Source organism: Phalacrocorax aristotelis, chromosome 13 (assembly GCF_949628215.1).
Source record: "Phalacrocorax aristotelis chromosome 13, bGulAri2.1, whole genome shotgun sequence".
NCBI lineage: Eukaryota > Metazoa > Chordata > Aves > Suliformes > Phalacrocoracidae > Phalacrocorax > Phalacrocorax aristotelis.
In genome coordinates this window covers 5,671,563-5,689,219 of record NC_134288.1, presented here as the reverse complement: position 1 = coordinate 5,689,219, position 17,657 = coordinate 5,671,563, and the positions used below count along the sequence as shown (strand labels likewise).

At 43.0% G+C, this 17,657-nt stretch overlaps 1 protein-coding gene across 3 annotated transcripts in view; it reads right to left on the bottom strand.

Moving 5' to 3' along the window:
- Positions 1-16,379, bottom strand: part of DHX35 (DEAH-box helicase 35) — a 35,937-nt gene extending 19,558 nt beyond the window's left edge. The window contains exons 1-11 of one of the 3 annotated variants that reach the window (XM_075108976.1): positions 16,320-16,379; positions 13,904-14,037; positions 13,434-13,526; positions 12,519-12,596; positions 10,123-10,227; positions 8,803-8,864; positions 5,215-5,284; positions 4,602-4,661; positions 2,484-2,596; positions 2,037-2,133; positions 787-945 (exon numbers count right to left, since the gene is read on the bottom strand). In XM_075108976.1, coding sequence (XP_074965077.1) covers positions 787-945; positions 2,037-2,133; positions 2,484-2,596; positions 4,602-4,661; positions 5,215-5,284; positions 8,803-8,864; positions 10,123-10,227; positions 12,519-12,596; positions 13,434-13,526; positions 13,904-14,037; positions 16,320-16,359 — 1,011 coding nt within the window. In that variant the 5' untranslated portion in view covers positions 16,360-16,379. The remainder of the gene's footprint in view (positions 1-786; positions 946-2,036; positions 2,134-2,483; positions 2,597-4,601; positions 4,662-5,214; positions 5,285-8,802; positions 8,865-10,122; positions 10,228-12,518; positions 12,597-13,433; positions 13,527-13,903; positions 14,038-16,319) is intronic. The other 2 variants (XM_075108978.1, XM_075108979.1) reach the window with 2 other exon arrangements.
- Positions 16,380-17,657: the final 1,278 nt, after the last annotated feature.

Sequence of the window (17,657 nt, the reverse complement as noted above, 5' to 3'; positions counted from 1 at the left end):
CCCAGATGACAGAGGGAAATCTACTCCTTATTTCACCTGAAATTAAAAGATTATATCTTGGAAGTTAATTGACTAATGATATACCCTAGAGAGAAAAGAAGTATTTACACTCAATGTTCTCCAACATCAGATGAACAATTTTACTTGTTATAATTCTTGTGCCTGCTGGCGTCTAACAAGTCACCCCTGTGTAATTCCATCAGCTTATCTCAGCCCCAGCACAGGCACTGCCTAAGCAGAAAGCACTAATCATGACCTATTGTATACTTCTGTGACATGAAATATCCAAACAAGACTTGCAGAAGTCAAAATAAAGCTTTTTTTCTACTAAAACCAAAGAAGTTTTAACTTGTTTCTTAGTTGAAAATACAGCACTTACCCACTCTGACACTAGTTTTCCATTATTGGTAGAAAACAGCCATAGACACTTACACCACCAAAAGAAATAATACCAGGTAAAAGCAGAGGACTTCAGAATGTAAGAAGCTGTAACTGGACATAGACAAATACAAGGTTGTACAAAGACTCCTAAAAAATGACAAGTTGATGAAGTAGACAGGAGAGTTAGAACGGACATGTCTAGGGCTGATCAAAGATGCAAAGGGAAGCCAGACAACATGTCCTTGGTTCACAGTTTGAAAACTGACAGGCAGTGTTAGGAGATGCAGAAAGTCTCCTGTGGTAAGTGTTTGCAATATTCTCATGATGCAAACCTGATCTATACAATCTGTGCAACGCAGGCACCCTTCTGGGTGGTAGAAATTGAGTCATACGCAACAGTCTTACCTTCCTGACGCTGTGAGAAACCCTCTCGAACACCTTCATTTGGTCTGGAGAAGGCAGCCCAGCATACATGGGGAGAACACGGAGGTGCTTTTTCATTCCAGTGCGAGAAAGGGCCCGAGCCTGTTCTATGAGCATAGAAACAACAGTCTCCACTTCCTCCTAGAGCCAGAGCAAGAGAGGGGACAGAATGAGGGAGGTTTCACTTTAATATCACATAGCTATCAACTATATACAAAAAATGCACCAGAAAAATATCATTGCAGTTGTTCAAACTCCAGGATCTTTTGCCTAGCTCCCTCAATTTTGTAATATTCTTACATAAATTGCTACTCATAATATATATTTATTTATACAAACATTTATGTTCATTGTTAGTTGAGACAATGTCACACCACAATACATGAGAAAAATCATAAGGGAAGGACTGAACAAAGTTCAGGAGGAAGCACACTTATTTTCCTGTGTATCTCAACTTGTGAGGGCAAAATGGGAGGCCAATCTATTTTGAAAGTGCAGAATGCTGTGGGTCTTGATCAGGAATGACACAGTAACAGCATTAACACCTATTGCTCAACTTCACATTTCATCTCAGAGATCAGCTGTGGCATCTCCCTCAAACACAGACAACAAAACATTTAGACATAGCCTCATGAGATACCCAATTCACTCTTCCAAAGATAAATCAATAATGGGGACAAAGAACTTCTTTTGCAAATATGCAAGATGTTATTGAAGCTCTTCAAGGCAGCTCCTCACTGGAAGAATGACAAGCTACCTCCCATTTACTCTTGTCAGCTGCAAAGTGAGCTGACAGGCATAAATAGAGCACAAGAGACTAGTAAATTTTTGTCTTATAGCAATTTGTTTTTCTGACAAAGACTTCAGATGTTAACCCTAACAAATGTAAATACCATTTGCGTTAACTATTAATGATGACTCGCTGTCAATTTAACACCTTTGTAGGTGTGACTAGCACCAAAAGCCCACACGCTATTCCACTTATTAACAAGGCTGAAAGCATACAGCATTAAATGATTAAAACTATCATCCGTCACTAGCTTTGCTAAATCCAGGCCATACATTTTCTACAAGTCTTTGGGACTGGCCTAATTCTGCTCCATCAATGCAGAAATATTTGTCATCTTTAATGAGATTAAAGTAAGCACAGCTGAGGAAAGCAGGAGGCTGAGGCGGCTTCGCAAAGCCCACAATACAGCACTGTAAAGCAAAAAAATTGCTTATGTCTATACCTGGCCAGTTAAAAATGCCAGTATATCACCATCGTTTTCCATCTGGTGAATTTTCATTGCGGTTTCCACAGTTGATTTTATGTAGTCTGGAACAGGGCTATGGGGAGAGAAAATAGCAGAGGCATTAGCAGAAAAACAGGTACAGATTCCTCACTTCCACAAGGAACAAACAGAGGGCTAGCTTTTGGGCACTATACATCAGCCATAGCACTTTTAGTTCATGATGCATCTTTGGGAATCAGCCTTCAGCAATTAATTTGTTTCCTTTACAGTACAGTATGCTTAAAAACATGTCTGCTGCTATAAGCAGTATCCAAATGTTTCCCAAATTGAATGTTACACCTCCTTACCACTGGTCTGGGAATTTCCTTGCTCTAAGCTAGACAAAATGATACCACAGTTGCACGCTCTCCTAATCACCACTGACAAGATCAAACAGGAACGCACCTCTGTATGTAAAAGATGTCCACTGGAAACATTCTCCCCTCAACAGTGAGGATCACACTGGTATCTTTGCTGGGGTCACCGGTATCATTTTGATTAAAGAAATCCCTGAATTTCTACATTAAAATAAAAACAAATACTTTCAGTTTGATACTGCAAATAATTGAGGGAGAAACCTAAATTCATTAAGAAGTTAAATTACTACAACTTGGATGTTTTCTTCATAAATTTGACAGTGCCAATTTAAAAATTTTGAAGTTTGATTCTGTTGCCTTCTATTCTGTCTGTCTGGGGTTCAGGCACTTAGCACAAATACACCATCTTGCGTGTTTATTACTTTGAAAAGCAAAATTCAAAAAGAGGCAATAAAATTAGATCAGCTGATACAGTTGGAAAAAGCAGATATATAAACTTTTTATTGGATCTTTAACAGCCGCAAAGTCAAAGCTAAGAACATAGAAATGATTGGTCCTAAAAGTTTCGGGTAGGGCTTGCATATTCTCATCCACTTTTGTATGAGCAAGTCAATTTTACAGCTCTTCCTGAGCACAGAGACCACACTTTGTAAAAGCAGAGTTAGGCTGATTTATGAAAGTTTTTGATTTTTGCATTGCGAGACACCTCCATAAATTTAGATTTATTGACAGGAAGTCTTTTAAATATTAAGACCCTAAATAATCCATCTCAACTTTTATGACCGTTATAGAGGTACCATAAACTTTCTGCATTTAAATCAATATTTACATAGTCATACTAACCATTTTGCTCCAATTAACTTATTTTTACATTAACTGTAAACTATTTGAAAGGTGTGATTTCTGACAGTTAAAATTCTGCAAAGGCAAAGTATTGTAATGTTATCTAATATAACATACCAAATACTTAGTAGTGGAAGTACTACCAAGGCACAGCATGCTATCAAGACTTATGGCATATGATATTTGCCACTAAAGGAAATCTCAGTACACCTACATCTTCAGTGCTACGAGTGAGCTCTCACCACCACATCTCAGGAAGGACACAGTGGAGTTAGGAAAAGTACAGAGAAAAGCAATACACATGATAAAGGAGATGGAGTAGCTGCCTTACAAGGCAAGGCTGAAAAGGCTGGGACTCTGCTTGCAGAGCAGAAGGCTGAGAAGACACACAGCTGAGGTCTGCAGAATCAAAGGCGACAGATAAAGTAAACGTAAAATTGGTTTTGCTGGGTTTTTTGGTGTTTTTTTTTTTTAAAAAAAGCCTACACTACTAGACTAGCGGGTCCTTGATGAAACCAGCAGGTTTAAAAGAAATTAAATAAAGTACTTCATTATATAGCAGGTGGCAAACCTCTGAAAATTGCTCTCATGTCCTGGAGACTTACAGTTTCATCAAGCAGATGCAAAGACAAATTAACAAACAGCAGGTCCCTAAACACATACTAGAAGGAAACAGCAGGAATGTACTGTCTAATACCTCTATCACAACCATTGCAGATGCTGAAGCAGCTCACAGAGAATAGACCCACAGCAGGCAGACAGGCTCATACACTCTCTCTAAACAGCATCTCCTATTGCTGCTGCTGCTACAGACAGAACACCGGGATGGATGAAACACTGCTCTGATCCAGGAGAGCATTGCTTCTGTTCCTACTCAAAATTAAATTAATGATGTTTTATGGAAGATACATTAAGTTTCCACAGCCCACAGGTCAATCAGGGAACTAGTAAGACCTCACTGAAATTAAATCTATTCATTTATCACTTATTTTTACTGGTCTATGGTTGTCTCAGATCATTGCTAGCAACAAAACAGAGCTAAACCAATGTCTCTTACTAGACTAGATGAAGCCAAGAAAACATCTTTTTATACGACAATATCAACAAGAGGAGAAAAGGCATAAATGTATGAAAAGTGGATTAATGTTTAAATTTACTTCCAAAAAGTTTGCTAATACAAAATGAAAACCAAACACAGCAACTACAGCAGATTTTTCCCTCTACTCCTTCCTCTCTTCTTCACCACTCAAACAGCAGTCACGCTTCAGAAGCAGCAAGCAGCACAGAGGATAAGCTGTATATAAATAGCAGTGGTGCTGCCACTTAAGGTCACTTCATTTCAAACCAAATCCGTGAGCTATACCTCTGCATCCAAAGTGGCTGAAGCCACAATCAGTCGAAGATCCCCACGCTTCTTCTGAACCTAGGATAGAGACCAAGAACATCCAGAGTAAAAACTATTTTCTGAGATACAAGGCTAGAACCAAGTTTTAGAGCATCCAAATTACCAGTAACTTCTCTTTACAAATACTTCGAAATTACAAGACAGCCAATGAACTGAAGCACCCATATCGCCCCTAGATCTAACAACTTGATGACTCTTTGAACTTCTATGTATTCATTTTAAGACCATTCAGTCTGTAATCATTATAGCTTACTATTAATTCCTGGTGGGAGTCAGAACTTTAGTAGGTTGAAAGCCAAAAACAACCCCCTATCAGATCGCATGGGCAGCAGAGTGAAGACTACCTTTCTGTTAATATCATCTAAGGAGACATTTCAGCACTGGGGGGAGGAAACAGAGGACGCTGTCAGATGCCTAAAGTAAATAGTTGGGTATGCACACTAGGCTGTAGGAATGAGGAACTAGAAATCACCCTCTCTCAAATGGGTTCAGTAATCGGCCATCAGGATCAGTGGTTTTGCGAAAAGGATGAAAGTGATAATTGTTACAGAGAACATTAAAAAAAAATAACCTTTTTTAGTAAGCCAATGGCAATATCTGTATAAAGAGTCCGTTCATGGGCTTCATCCAGCATGAGGACACTGTGAATAAAGCAGAAAGATAAGATTTCAGAAATTCTTTGATTGACACTAGAATCAGTGCCTTCCTGTCTTCTAGAAAAATCATTATTTGAAATCTGCTGCTGGACTATTACTCTTTACAGCCACTTAGAAAACTGTGGAAGTTAAAAGATGCACAGCGATGAAATTTAAACTGAAGGACTTGGGGGTGGGATCCATTAAGGAAATGCTCACACCAGCACATCCAACAGGGGAGTAAGGCCAACCAGTGCGGTGAGAAATGTTCCTTAGCTGCCTCCCAAGATGCGCAACAGCAGTGATCACCGCAAGTGTATGTATACAAACGCACACAGTCTAGGTAACAAACAGGAGGAACTGGAGCTCTGTGCCCACTCAGAAGGGTGTGACATCATAGGAGTAACTGAAACATGGTGGGACACCTCAAAATACTGGGGGATCACGATGGATGGTTATAGGCTCTTTCATAAGGACAGGCAGGGTAGAAGAGGTGAAGGAGTCGCACTCTACATTGAGGAAAACCTCAAATATATTCAGGTCAACTATGGTGACTGCAACTGCTCTGGGTTAAAGTCAGTGGAGTCGTCACCAAGCAGGACCTCACAGTGGGCATCTGCTACCAACCTCCTAACCACGATGACAATGCCGACGAAGCAATACTTGGGGCACTAAAGCAAGCTTCTGGCCAACAGAACCTGGTCCTTATGGGTGATTTCAACTACCCAGACATCTGCTGGAAGAACAATACGGCAGCTTGCACGTCATCCACCAAGTTCCCGGAATGCATAGAGGACTGCTTCCTCATACAAACGTCAGTCGTGCCAACCAGGAATGAGGCACTGCTGGACTTGCTATTCACAAACCAAGAAAGCCTGCTTTGTAATATCTTGGTTAGTGATAGCCTTGGCTGCAGTGACCACAATATTGTGGAGTTCAGGATCCTGCTGAGTGTGCTGAAGGTCAGCTCTAAGGCAAGGGTTCTGGATTTTAGACGAGCAAACTTCAGTGCGCTCAGGGCTCAGTTGGGAGGGATTCCATGGGATGCTTCCATGGAAGACAAAGGAGCTAGCGAGTGCTGGGAGTTCTTCAAGAACACTCTATTGGAAGCACAAAACCAGTTTATCCCCTATAAAGGAAAGGGAAGTAAGCAGAGAAAGAGGCCCCCTTGGATCGACCATGAGCTCCTGGATCTACTCAAAATGAAAAGAGAAGCATACCAGAGATGGAGAAGTGGAGAATTATCTCTTGAGAGCTACAAGGACATTGCTAGAGTGTGCGGAGATGCAGTTAGAAAAACAAAAGCCCAGCTTGAATTGAAACTGGCCATAGACATCAAAAATAACAAGAAAGGGTTCTTCGGGTATGTCAACCATAATCAGAGACAGAAGGAAAACACGGGCCACTGTTAAAGAGAAAAGGAGAGTCAATCACCAACGATGCTGAAAAGGCAGAGGTCCGCAACACTTTCTTCACCTCTGTCTTTACCAACGCTGTTGGGTCCCAGGCTTTGGGAACGAAATTCCCCATTGATCAAAACACAGACCCACCATCAGTGAAGAAAGAGTTAGTACATTAATTATTACAGGAACTTGAACCCTACAAATTGATGGGCCCTGATGCCATCCACCCGAGGGTGTTGAGAGAGCTGGCTGACATCATTGTGAGGCCACTTTCCATAATCTTCAAGAAGTCATGGACAATGGGGAATGGCCCAGAGGACTGGAGAACTGCAAACAAGCCCTATCTACAAGAAGGGCTCGAGGGAGGATCCAGGTAACTATAGGCCCATCAGCCTTAGCAATCCCTGGGAAAGTTATGGAACAAATCCTCCTGGGGGCCATCACAAGTCAAATGAAGCACGTGATTGATAAAAGCCAACATGGCTTCACTAAAGGCAGATTGTGCTTGACTAACCCGGTGGCCTCCTACAACAAAGTGACTTGCCTGTTTGACATGGGGTGGGCAGTGGACATTGTCTACCTGGACTTCTCCAAGGCCGTTGATACGGTCCCCCACGCCCTCCTCCTGGAGAAATTGATGCATTATGGCCTAGACAAGTGGTCTGTGCAGTGGGTGGGGAACTGGCTGACAGGCCACACCCAAACAGCGGTGATAAATAGCCCCTTTTCCAAGTGGCAACCTGTCACTAGTGGGGTCCCCCAGGGACTGATATTGGGCCCAGTGTTATTCAACATCTTCATAAGTGATCTGGATAATGGCATCAAGTGTAGCCTGGTGAAGTTTGCAGATGACACCAAATTGAGTGGGGAAGTAGTCGCTCCAGAAGGGAGAGCTGCTCTGCAGGAGGATCTGGATAGGCTGGAAGAGTGGGCTAACAAGAACTTTATGGAGTTCAACAAGGACAAGTGTACGGTCTTGCACCTGGGAAAACATAACCTGGGAGTGCAGCACAGACTGGGATCCACCTGGCTGGAGAGCAGCTCTGTAGAAAGGGACCTCGGGATCCTGGTGGACAGAAAGCTCAACATGAGCTAACAGTGGCTGCTGCGGCCAAGAGGCCAACAGGGTGCTGGGTTGCATCAAAAAGGGCATCACCAGCGGAGAGAAAGAAGTCATTATCCCACTCCACTCAGTGCTTGTCAGGCCACACCCTGTAGTACTGTGCACAGTTCTGGTCCCCTCTATAGAAAAAGGATGTGGACAGGACTGGGAAGCTCCATACGAGGACAGGCTGGGAGAACTGGGTTTGTTCAGCCTTGAGAAAAGGAGGCTCAGAGGGGATCTCATCCCCATGTGCCAGTACTTATGGGGCAGCTACAAAGAAGATGGAGATTCCCTCTTTACAAGGAGTCCCATGGAGAGGACAAGGGGGGATGGACACAAGTTGCTCTTGGGGAGATTCCGGTTGGACACCAGAGGGAAATTTTTCACACTGAGGACAGTCACCATCGGAATAATCTCCCCAGGGAAGGGGTTGACTCGGCCACACAGGACACTTTTAAGATTCGGCTGGACAGGGTGCTGGGCAATCTTGTCTAGATTGGGCTCTTCCTAGAAAGGTTGGACTAGATGATCCCTAAGGTCCCTTCCAACCTGGGATTTTGTGAAATAGGGAGAAAAATGTAGATAATACCACGTGGCACATACACACTGTTCTTTATTCAGGCTAGCTTTTGGAAAGGGGAGAGGAAAAAGGTCTATCTTTATTGTACTGCATAGGTTTTCTGGATACTAGAAAAGCCCATGTTGGTTGTTCATTTTTCTTTTATGTGATCAGCATCAGAAAGAAAAGATTAATTTAAAACTAGTAAATGAGACAATTCAGACTCCATGAGGCCCATTTAGCTTTTGTTCCATAACCACAGCACCAAATCTTGCCAGGTTTGGCGTTGCAATAATCAACCGATTTCTGACAGTCTTTACAACTTAAAGAAGTCAAACTCCTAAAATAATTTTCACACCTTTTGGTATTTAATCTATAATAACCACACCTTGGTCTAAAAAGATGCAGCTGTTTACCAAATTACACTTCAGCAAGCATTCACTCCGTGTCTCCTTACCTGTATCTTGTTAATAAAGGATCAGCCATCATCTCCCTCACCAGCATACCATCAGTAAGAAACTAAAAGTGAATGCAAAGAAAAATGTAAAACAACCATTATCAGGTAGTCTTGATTACCCATGTGATATTTAAAGATTATTTTCTAGGCTTTTACCTGAATTTTTCCTTGCCTGTATTTTTCTAATGATCTATTAAAATCATCAATTTTTAGCTACGGAGGCCAAACACGTATTTCTGAGTGCTAGTCCAGAGATAAGCAGTGTGATTGCTTTTTAATCAGTATTGATTTTTAAAATTAGTTATTTTTGTATTAAAAAAAATAACAGATTGGCAGTACTGGAACACGGCAATAGAAATTTCTTCACTCTTGTCTGTGACATAGCTGAATCTGTTCTACCAATGACATCCCCTGTGTCAATCCAGTCTTGACCCTCTCAGAGTAGGCTACTTAATATCTATCAGATACTTCTGACCAGGACACAGACCTTAACGTTTCGACAAAATGCAACATTTTCATTTAATACTTCCTTTCTACTAGCAGGGGAAACCCACCAGCTTTATGTAGCCATCAAACAGTCATTTGACCTGGGACTCCAACTGTGGCCTTGAACTAGGCAAGAACTGGTGTGCAAGATAAAAACCTCCAAATTTCCAACACCAAATGATTAATCATCACACTCAAAAAAGAGATTTCAGCTGCATTTAATGAACAAACATCTAAATTTCTTTTGCTTGAAAAGGCCCGCTAGCTTCAGAAAATCAAAAGCAAATTGTTTCATTCATCATCATCATTGCTATTCCAGCCTAGCTAAAGCAAACTCTCATCTGTACCAACACAAGCAACATTAATATTGCTCACAGCACTGAAGAACAGCTGCAAAGCTTGCTACTTAATCCACATTAAATTACTCTCAGCTAGCCTACTCATCTTATGTTTTATCTGTGCTTTTAATTGAAGACTATTTTTAGGGTGCTGAGGATACTTCAGCTGTGATTCACTGCTGCTTTCCACTATGACTTTGAGTGACATATCAGGTCACACTAGCACCCTACTGATATCTGCCCACACCTGCCTTGAAAATCACCTTTAGTTTTAAAATGGTGGCTGACAGACTAGCAGAATAGAACACAAACTAATCACATATTAAGGTTTGGATAGCCAGAGCCATTTCAAGCACACTTTTGGGGTACCCACCTGGAAGACTGAAATGCTATCTATTCTCTTTACTGGGCATCACAAGGTTCCCATTAATTTTGCAAAAGTACTTGAAGAAGTTTCAGCTAACCCTTTCAGAGTAACCACATGTTCATGTTTCACCTTAATTCTTGTAGCCTGTGGATCCGTGCAGTCATCAAACCGGATACAATATCCAACTTCATGCCCCAGCACTGCACCTCTTTCATCAGCAACTCGGCCTGCAACCTGAGAAAAGATATTCTCATAAAAAAGAGACAGCCCACAGCACACTACTTCATGGTATCGTTATTTTGACCATAGCGAACTGGCATCAAAACAGGAACAGAGGTAGTGCTTCCAAAGATTAATTATTTGTTCTCATTCAAACACAAAATCCTATTCAACATAACAGTGCATACTGAGCATACAAGTGGTAAATACTTTAAAAATGTTTTAGTGTAACTTAATAAATCTGTTTCACACTGCTTCTACTCAGGAAAGCTACAGAGGTACCTTTCTGTGGTATGTACTCCAACAGACCTACAAAGGCAGCCGCTCAACCAAGTCACAACGCTGGGGAGGGACCACCTACCAGCAATTGCAGGAGTGCAATAGAAGAACACAGTTGGCATGCAAGGGGAAAGAACAGAGGTATATGGCATGCAGTAAAAAGTTATCAGTTAAGCTGATCTGTCCCTGAACTTACTCAGACTTGGTTTTTTAAATAAAGATGCTACCATACTTTTCCCAATACAGAATCTTCTATTCAGAAAACACAGAGAATGGGCAGAATAATTAAAATAATTAAAAGCAGCAACAATTTTTGGAACAGCACTACCCTGGGCCTGTTTTAAGCCAATAGCTCCTTTAGCTAAAAATCTTGAATTATTCAGACTTATTCTACCGAATATTAGATATTGTCAGGCCACAGTTTCAGCCAGCTACAAAGACATTTAATAGCTAAAGACATAATAAAACTCCAAAATGCATACGTTAGTCTTCAGAATTCCAAGAACAAGCTACTTTCAGTCATTTGAGTGACATTCTAAACCACACCGATAGGCAGCAAATTCATGATTTCACTTGGAATCTTGTCACTCCATCACTGTCAGCCCAAGCATTCAGGACAATTGTCAGTCTGAGTAATGCAAGCAGAAGTTCAGGAATTTCTAAACCATGCCTTATGCCTCTGCAACTACGCATCTTTACCTCTGACAACGCCCTTACTCTAGATGGGAAAGCAGATAAGCACACAGATTAAAAGAAAAATATCACTTTCAGTTCCAGACAGTGCAATAAACCACCAACTGGATCTCTCATCTCCCTGCATCAGCCATGCAGTCCAGGCAGTTTGCAACAACATTCTTGAAGAAAAAGCCTACTGTATCTATACACTAAGCCCTAACTGAGTAATCGGTTTTTTAGGCTTAAAAACAATGTGTTAAGACATCAAAGGGAAAAAAAGAAGTAAGTTTGTTGTGAGAAATCATTGCAGTATACACAACATCTGTAGAACCGTGCACCGTCAGCTGGATGTCTTATGAAGGAGAAACGGGAGGACACTGCAGGCAGACTGCGCAAAGCACGAGATGCAGATCACTGCTAGAGACTGTTTCCTTTACCATGTTGGATCTGGTCAAACAATACTGGATGAGATGAAATAGCAAGCTGTAAAAATGTGTAGACTGAGCAGCTATACAAGAGGCTTAAGCTGATTTGTTGCAGGTACAGTTTAATACATTATAAAGAACAGGCAAAATGAGGGTTACAAAACGGCACCTCAGTTTTCTGTACCAAAAGAATGCTGCAGCAGAAAACTTCAGCCCCCCAAGGTCAGTGTTTGGCAGCAGTTATGAAGATAAGCAGCACTGGGTGCTTTCTGTGCAGACTATAACCAAAGAGTACAAGCTGCTGCCCTCAGCATCCCCTTTTCTTCCTCTCATAGTACACCTAGCTGATGTTATGCTCTCCTAGACATACTATTATCTGGAAAGATTTCTCACAGTAAATTATTTCTTCTTTTCCCTGACACTCTCACAAGGAGAAACAAAAAAAACCAACACACCACACAACAACAAAAACCACAGAAACAAAGATTTGAGAAAAGTAGGTATGAATTGCCAGAGAGAGGTACACAACCTCCTCTTTCTTCTGCTGGGTGTTACTATGCACAGATTTACATCCCTACGTTACTTTGTGAAAGAAGCTAGGGGTCATACAAGCACAGTTCTAGTCCAGAGTCAATCATAGCTCAACCCTGCGCAGCCCTAACTTCTGTACACAGTTCTGCTGACACCACTCAATTTTATTTCAAAGCTTCTACATCTGCAATTCTGGATTTGGAATCTTTGGCAAGACTTACTAATCAGGTTGAGTTCAGCACATAGTAGCAGCAATTCTGTGTGGCAGATAAGCAGAAATGTCTATTCATTCAGGAGCTCATACAGTTGTGATTCCTGCTATTCAGCAAAACCTGCTAATGAACTGGAGGTGATAATGACAACAAACCGGGAAACTCCGGACATGGAGGAACTCACTGAAACAGCAGCAACCCGACGAGGCTGCGTCACTCCAACAACTCTTCCTTCGGCGGTCCAGCCAGCTTCTGCTAGGTACTGCAAACAGTGAGGATAAGAAATGAACTGGTCGTGCTGTGATTGCAGCAAGGTGTCAGTGCTCCACACTATGTGCTTCTTCCTGCTTCTGAAACTCACTAATGCACGACCTTAGGCAAATCACTTAGAGATTTGTGCATTATTGATCTCACCATTAAAACTAATATAGTACAATGCCTATATCCTAAGCACACAAGGTTTCAGAAAGCATCTAAGAGCAGTTCTCTGAGTCTCAAGTATTTTAGCTAGTTCATTTTTCTCTCTTCTCTTTTATAACCTTTTTAAGAAAAAAAAGCTAAGCAGCACAAGTCCTCCGCTCACACTGAAGCAAGGGACATTCATTGTTAGTCTGCAATTTTTAAAGTTAAAATCAAGAACAAACTTTGAAACATTCTCAGACCTTTTTTGTTCCTGTCACAAAAGAGGAAAATTTTACAAAACCACAAAAACATAGACTATTCAAAAAATTTCCAAGAGGAAAGCTAATAAGAAAAGTATACCTTTTTTCCTTCTTAAAACCATATTCCCAACAAAATTTTAAATATGATTCTGATGGAGTAATAAACACCTACTACAGCACAGTGACTACTATTTGTACCAGCATAAACTTATTTGTTGTGTATGGTCCTTTCCTGTAGCGGAAGAAGGTTTTGTATTACAGATATACAGACAGCTCCTACTATCTAATATGAAGCCTTATATTTCTTTCCTTTTGGTCACACACATGAGCACAGGTGAATTCCATCCTCACAGTGCAGTTCTGTGTTGCTGGTTTAACATTTCATGGAAAATCCCCTGAAGAACGACCTGATTTTACTAAGTTAAACTGACACTTACTTGTGGAATCTGCGTTGATTTCCCACAACCTGTTTCCCCCACAATCACCAGAGTTTGATAGCTCTCCACTAGATAAAGTATGTGATTTCTCAGCTGAAAGAGAAGATGGCATTTAAGTATCAAAACCAGATAAGTACAAAACCAGGAAAATAATTTAAATTACAATATTTACATATCTAATAGATGCAGTAAATTCATTTTACATGGAGTTTACTGACAAAAGCTAAACAGTTCTTTAAAATCTATAAATTACATGTACAACATATAGCAATTAACATAAAACTACAAAGCCTGTAAAACTGTCAGTAACAATTGTCAAACGGGACAATCAATTCCAACAAATAAAGAGAGCAAGGTCATAAAATTGCCATTTCACTCTGTAAGGTGATTCTATACTGCTCTTTCAAAAAAAAGACATAGGAGCCAGACGTCATACAACAGATTTAATATACCAAAAACAACTTCTGTACCTTAAAAACAGGCAGCTTTTGTCTTTGTTGTTCAATAGAAAGGGAAGCATAAGGATTATAGATGACGGTTACGCCACTACTCTCAGCAGGACTCTGCCTCTCCTCTGAGACACTGACACCAGGACCTTCTGTGCCTAGATGACATAAGTTAAAATTAACTGGAAGACTACGCTTCTGCCTAGTGTTTCACAATACAACCAAAATAAATATGTTCCCTACAAGTAGGAATTATGGGTAGCAGCATATATCAAAACTAACTTTTCTGTGAAAATAATCAAAATATTAACTAACAGTAAAGACACAGAAATCCTTTCAAATGAAATACAAGTCTCCTGCTGGTTAAAAAAAAATCTACTGTGGATAAGTATTTGAATTTTTAAAAGAAGATAAAGGAGGAAATAAGCACAGAAGAAAAATATACCGCAAGATCTTGGGAATTTTCTTCTTTTTCTGTGCAACATTTCAGATACATCTTCAATATCTCTCTCAGAAGTACATCCGTGATTTTAAGCCAGCCAGTCAGGCATGTAACAGAACTTCTCTTGACAAACATCAGCTGTATAAACATTCAACCTTGCTGGCTCATGAGATACGCCACTCACTTCAGATCTGAATTTACCTCAGTAACCAAAACTCCATTTATTCCTCCTGCAGATCACCATAAAACTACTGACAGCTGAAAATGCTGAATCATGCAAGTGAACTAGAAACAAAAACTCATGTCAGTAACAGAATGTATCATTTCCAGCTGCAGGTTCAACTGGGAAAGCCTGAGAGCAAAGAGAAGGATTCCCCTGTTTTGTAGGATTTGCTTGTTTGAGCCTTTCCCACTTTTTGCACTGTTAAAAAACAGTTACTCCCTATTCAAAGCTGCCAAGCAAGTATTACAGCAAATTGATCCAATTTTAAGAGCAATGAGTGATGCTTCCAATAACTATTTACTCCTCAGGACAGATGGGTAAGTTAAGAACCAGGGACCTGAATATCTGGATTTTCACAAATCAATGAAGTTAACAGATATTGCTTCTCATCACCCACTGATTTTCTTTCACAGCATTTTGCATGCCTTTTTTTTTCAACACACTACTGTCAACATATTACTATGTATATACATATTGTATATACGCATATTGCTATAGTATTCAAATTATTAAGAAGCTGTTTGCTAAACTAATCCTGACTCTGGAATTGCTTTGCAGACCACAGTACACACCACAATATAGTGACCAATTTAAAAATAAATAAATAAATAAATAAATCACCAAACTCGGACCCACCAAGCTCCCCTTTGGGATACATGAACGGGAAGGTGTACAACTGCGTGAAGCCCGAGGGAACGATCACAGAGTCACAGCACAGCGGAGGTGGGGAGGAACCCCTGGAGACCTTCTAGCCCAACACCCTGCTTACCACAGGGTCACTTACAGCAGGCTGCTCAGGTCCTCGTGCAGCCGGGCTGGAGACCCCACACCTGCCTGACCGCTTGTTCCAGAACCTGATCACTCCCACAGTGACAGAGGTTCTTCTCAAGTTTAAGCTGACTTTCTCATATTTCGGCTTGGGCCCTTTGCCTCTTGTACTGTCAGTAGGCACTACCAAGAAAAGACTCGCTCCATCTTCTTTACACACACCCCCCCCACACACCCACACTCCCACGCACCCCCAGGCGGCTGAGGCTCTTCTCCTCCAGGTCGCACAGCCCCACCTCTCTCAGCCTCCCCTTGCACATCGCGTGCTCCAATCTCTCAATCGCCCTTGTGGCCCCTGCCTTTGCAGACCTGCCTGAGTCAGTCCGTGCCTTCCTGGTGCTGGGGAGCCCACAGATCACCCCCGATACGGCCTTCGCGGTGCTGAGGCGAAGGATCGCCTCCCTCAGCCTAACAGCAGCGCCCTCCCTCACGCAGCCCGGGCTGCGGGCGACCTTCTTTGCTGCCAAGGCTGGTGCTCGGTCTCTGCCCGCCAGACCCCAAGGTCCCCTCGCCTCTGCGGAGCTGCTCCCCGCGGCGTGTGACACCGGGGGTTATTCCCCCTGAAGGGCAGGACTTCGCACCTCCCTTTGTTCAACCTCCCGGGGCTCCCCAGCCAGCCGAGCCCGCCAAGGGCAACACACCCGCCGGAGAGCCACTGAACCCCACCCCAGCGAGCTGACGGCGGGCTCCGTCCCCTCCCCGGCCACCCCCGGCACCGGGCAGCACCCGGCTGCAGACAGAGACCTCGCCGTCCCCCGGCCCGCGGTGGCGGAGGAACAGCACGCTTACCCGCTGCCCTCGGCGCCTAATATCCGTGCGACCCCGAAAAGCCCACCGGCTGCCGGAGGCAGTTCCCCGGAGGGGTAGGAGGGCCGGGGACCGCTGTGGGCGGCCCAGAAAGAAGCTTCCCCCAGGCACCAGCACCGCCGCTCCCCACAACCCCTCACCTGGCTTCCAAAACTTCACCGGTCCCACGGGCGCCGCCATCTTGGGGTGAGAGGGCAGCCGGAAGCGGCGGGGCGGTGACGGCGGGGCCCACGTGACGCGCCGCCCGTTGCCATGGAGCCCGGCGCGAGGGCAAAGCTGGCCGTGAGCCGCGGGTGTGCCCGGGCGGGCGGCGGCGCCCCGGGCTGTGTCAGCGCCTCGGGTACTGTGTGCACTTTTGGGCTCCTCAGTACAAGGCCCTTGAGGGGCTGGAGCGTGTCCAGAGAAGGGCAGCGGGGCTGGGGCAGGGTCTGGAGCACAAGTGTGCTGGGGGGCGGCTGAGGGAGCTGGGGGGGGGTTTAGCCTGGAGAAGAGGGGGCTGAGGGGAGCCCTTCTCGCTCTCTGCAGCTGCCTGAGAGGGGCTGGAGTGAGGGGGGGGCTGGTCTCTGCTCCCAAGTCACCAGGGACAGGACGAGAGGGAACGGCCTCAAGCTGTGTCAGGGGAGGTTTAGGTTGAATATTAGGAAAAATGTGTTCACTGCCAGAGCGGTCAGGCCCTGGCACGGGCTGCCCAGAGAGGTGGGGGAGTCACTGTCCCTGGAGGTGTTCAAAAAAACGTGTACATGTGGCACTTCAGGGCATGGTTTAGGAGTCATGGGGGTGTTGGGTTGATGGTTGGACTTGATGATCCTAGAAGTCTTTTCCAACTTTAATGATTCTATTAAAGCATTAAGTGCTGAAGCTTTGGACATTCCCTTAACAGTAAAAATGGCTCCCAGCTCATAATACCAAGTGTAAGATCTATGCTGTCGTTGAGACACATAGAAGCAACACTGCTGAGGAAACCCAGCTGATAAAATCGTCTTTAAGTGTGACTGAAACCTACCCTTCACCTCCAAGCCAAAAAAAGAGTGAAATGCATGTAATGCAGCCCTCCAGATACCACTCCTGTTGCTAAAATGAAGTGTATAACCTGAAGGAGAACCTAGGATTTAAGGGCCTTGAAAAAAATGCCTCCAAAAAGACCTTGTCTTGTTAAGTAAAGCTAATCGCTTCCCTCCTCCACACAAAGGACGCGTGCGCCATAGCCGATGTACTTCTCACCAGACAGCTGAGGGACTAGAACGAAAACCACCACAGTAATAGTTAATAGATCTAGCGGTGCCCTACTACAGGCTGACGGCAGCCCATGAAAGTTATTATTGACTCAAATTTAATGTAGACTTTGAGTTAATTAAGTATAGGCTGGAGTTAAAAAAACCCAACAAAACAAAAAAAATTCCCAGCTTCCAATAAGTTTAGCAATGCTGCCAAAAACTCATGGAAAAAAAACCAATCACATTTTCAGTTCTTATTAATTG